Source organism: Glossina fuscipes, unplaced genomic scaffold (assembly GCF_014805625.2).
Source record: "Glossina fuscipes isolate IAEA_lab_2018 unplaced genomic scaffold, Yale_Gfus_2 0, whole genome shotgun sequence".
Classification (NCBI taxonomy): Eukaryota; Metazoa; Arthropoda; class Insecta; order Diptera; family Glossinidae; genus Glossina; species Glossina fuscipes.
Genome location: NW_023998414.1, coordinates 4,675,067 through 4,677,344, shown reverse-complemented (window position 1 = coordinate 4,677,344; position 2,278 = coordinate 4,675,067). Strand labels below are relative to the sequence as shown.

The 2,278-nt window shown below is 31.5% G+C and overlaps 1 protein-coding gene across 1 annotated transcript in view; it reads right to left on the bottom strand.

The window, feature by feature from the left end:
* Nucleotides 1-1,006: 1,006 nt before the first annotated feature.
* Nucleotides 1,007-2,278, bottom strand: part of LOC119633273 (protein GPR107) — a 4,033-nt gene continuing 2,761 nt past the window's right edge. Inside the window, exons 8-9 of the mRNA XM_038026739.1 lie at nt 2,112-2,229; nt 1,007-2,040 (exon numbers count right to left, since the gene is read on the bottom strand). Of these exons, the coding sequence (XP_037882667.1) occupies nt 1,453-2,040; nt 2,112-2,229 (706 nt within the window). The 3' untranslated portion in view covers nt 1,007-1,452. The remainder of the gene's footprint in view (nt 2,041-2,111; nt 2,230-2,278) is intronic.

The following is a 2,278-nucleotide window of genomic DNA, read 5'->3' as shown; positions in this document are numbered from 1 at the left end:
TCTTATTGTCTCAGGAAGGTTTGCTTTTTCTGATCAACCCATATAATAGACTTATATGATTCAAACACGGTATCGTGCATTTATATGGCAAATCACTAGTCTGGACCAATTTTTATCATAAAATAGTATAAATTGTACGTTGCTTACTTTTCGTTGGGAATTTTTCTAAAACTGTTCACATGTACACCAAAATACCGACAAAAAGACTGTTCGTAAAAATGATCGGTCGATGATTCGACGTGTCAGCATTGATGCAACACACTTCATCGCTCTTTTTTTTAAATGACAGCTTGTAGGTTGAATTCAAACATAAATAGACAGACGTCAAATCAAGCAGATAGACTTGAATCGATATATAATATGTGCGTATACTTCAGATGCGGTTTAGGTTATAAAAACTGGTATAGATTAAAAATTCTGCTCCCTAACTCGGCCGTACCAGTTGTTCGCGATTTTAATGCAGTTGCAATTACTGGGAACAAGGAGGAAAGATTCACATGCAATAGATCGGCTAGAATCGATGGAAACTCTCTACGACCTTGAATCTACAATGAATATATACGATCATAACGTGCTCTCTATAAATTTTATATGAATCGTATAATCGATTGGGCTCCGTTCTCAATAAACAAAATGTAATGCAAAACAGTCAGAATATTCACTTTTCATTCATAGCTAATTTTTGGGAGAACCTCACAAGCTTCTATGTGGAGTACAAACTTTTTTTTTATTACTTATAATTAGTAGCTTGTATTAACCTGATTTGGTGGAAATTTTGATGACAAAATTTATATAATTCTTAAGTCTTCCTTAAGTATCTATGGTTCAATATTAGAATATAATTAGTGAAAAGAAACAAATGCTACGACAAATTAAAAAAAAAAAAACAAAAGCCATAGAAAATCTATACAAAAGAAATGTTCCATTACATTCCAGATTAGATTCATATTTCCATGTCAAAAAGTAATAAAACATGTTATAACTTTTATAAAAAGGGGATTACTTCTAGTGTTGATCTAAATATTTTAGATTTTATTTAAACTCATTGATAAACCTTTTTACAAACGTGAATTAAAATTAATATTTAAGATATAACTGAAACTTAGAGCTAAGATAAATCCATTTTAAAAATAGAATGCATTAAGTATTTCCACGAAGGACAAAATATGATATTTTCTAAAATAATTCATCAAATTGAAATTATTGGCACTAGAAAAATCGAATGGATGGGTGCAATAACAATTCTAAGTATAAAAACTTTTTTTTTAATAGCTGTATGACAAGGTCCGTGTATAACTTCGTAAATAACTTGTTACTTCTTCTAGCAATTATTATAATGACATCAATGTCTTGAATAAAATATAAATAAATTTTATTTTAAAATAATTACAAAAAAAAAAAAAAAAAAAAACAGCTCAGTCTGAAATATGCCATCCCTCTGTCATTTCAATCTTAATCATATTCATGACTGGACTCTCGTTTAGTTATTAAATTTTCTTTTTCCTCATCGTTACCTTCAATAACTTTAGTTGAGGGTAAGGCATTACGATTTTGGGCCTTAGTACGATGTATACCCTGTGTAAGGCCGGATACCGTTAACACTTCCACTTCATCATCATCATCATCATCGTCATTGTCGTTATCTACATTAAAGTAGGGATGTGAAGAAGTAGGCCGAAATTTATAGCCAGTTAGCACAAAGAATACATAAGTGGCCATTTCGCGAAACATTTCATCCAACCAGGCGTATTGAAAGGCCATGGTCATCTTGAGCAGGTATACAATAATCCGTGTGAAATAGATATAACAAACAATCATGATATAAAACTGACGAAACAATTTCAATTTGCGTAAGTTTATGGCAGCTTTGCCATCAGTGGCCGAGGCTTCGTGCAAATGACGTATAGACCAAACAATTGGAAATAGTATAGCGCCACAGCATAACAGATCCACAAATATAAATATATTATGCCAGGTACGGAATTCTGCATCACTTTCTTCAGACTCTTCGATAATAATTTCGGCGACATTTGCCAAAACCTAAAATAAAAACAATAGTCAACGTTTTCTATTATGCAATAAATAAAATATCAAGATAATAATAGTTTTACCTGCAGTGGTATAACAAACATAAAGATTTTTTTATCCTTATCTGACAAAATATGCTTTATAAATGTCCAACCGGTACCAATCAAAACAATTGTTATAAACAGGACGGCCCCTTTTAATCTGAAAGAAAACGGGATACATAATCGCAATGTCATACTCCTAAGGTCTT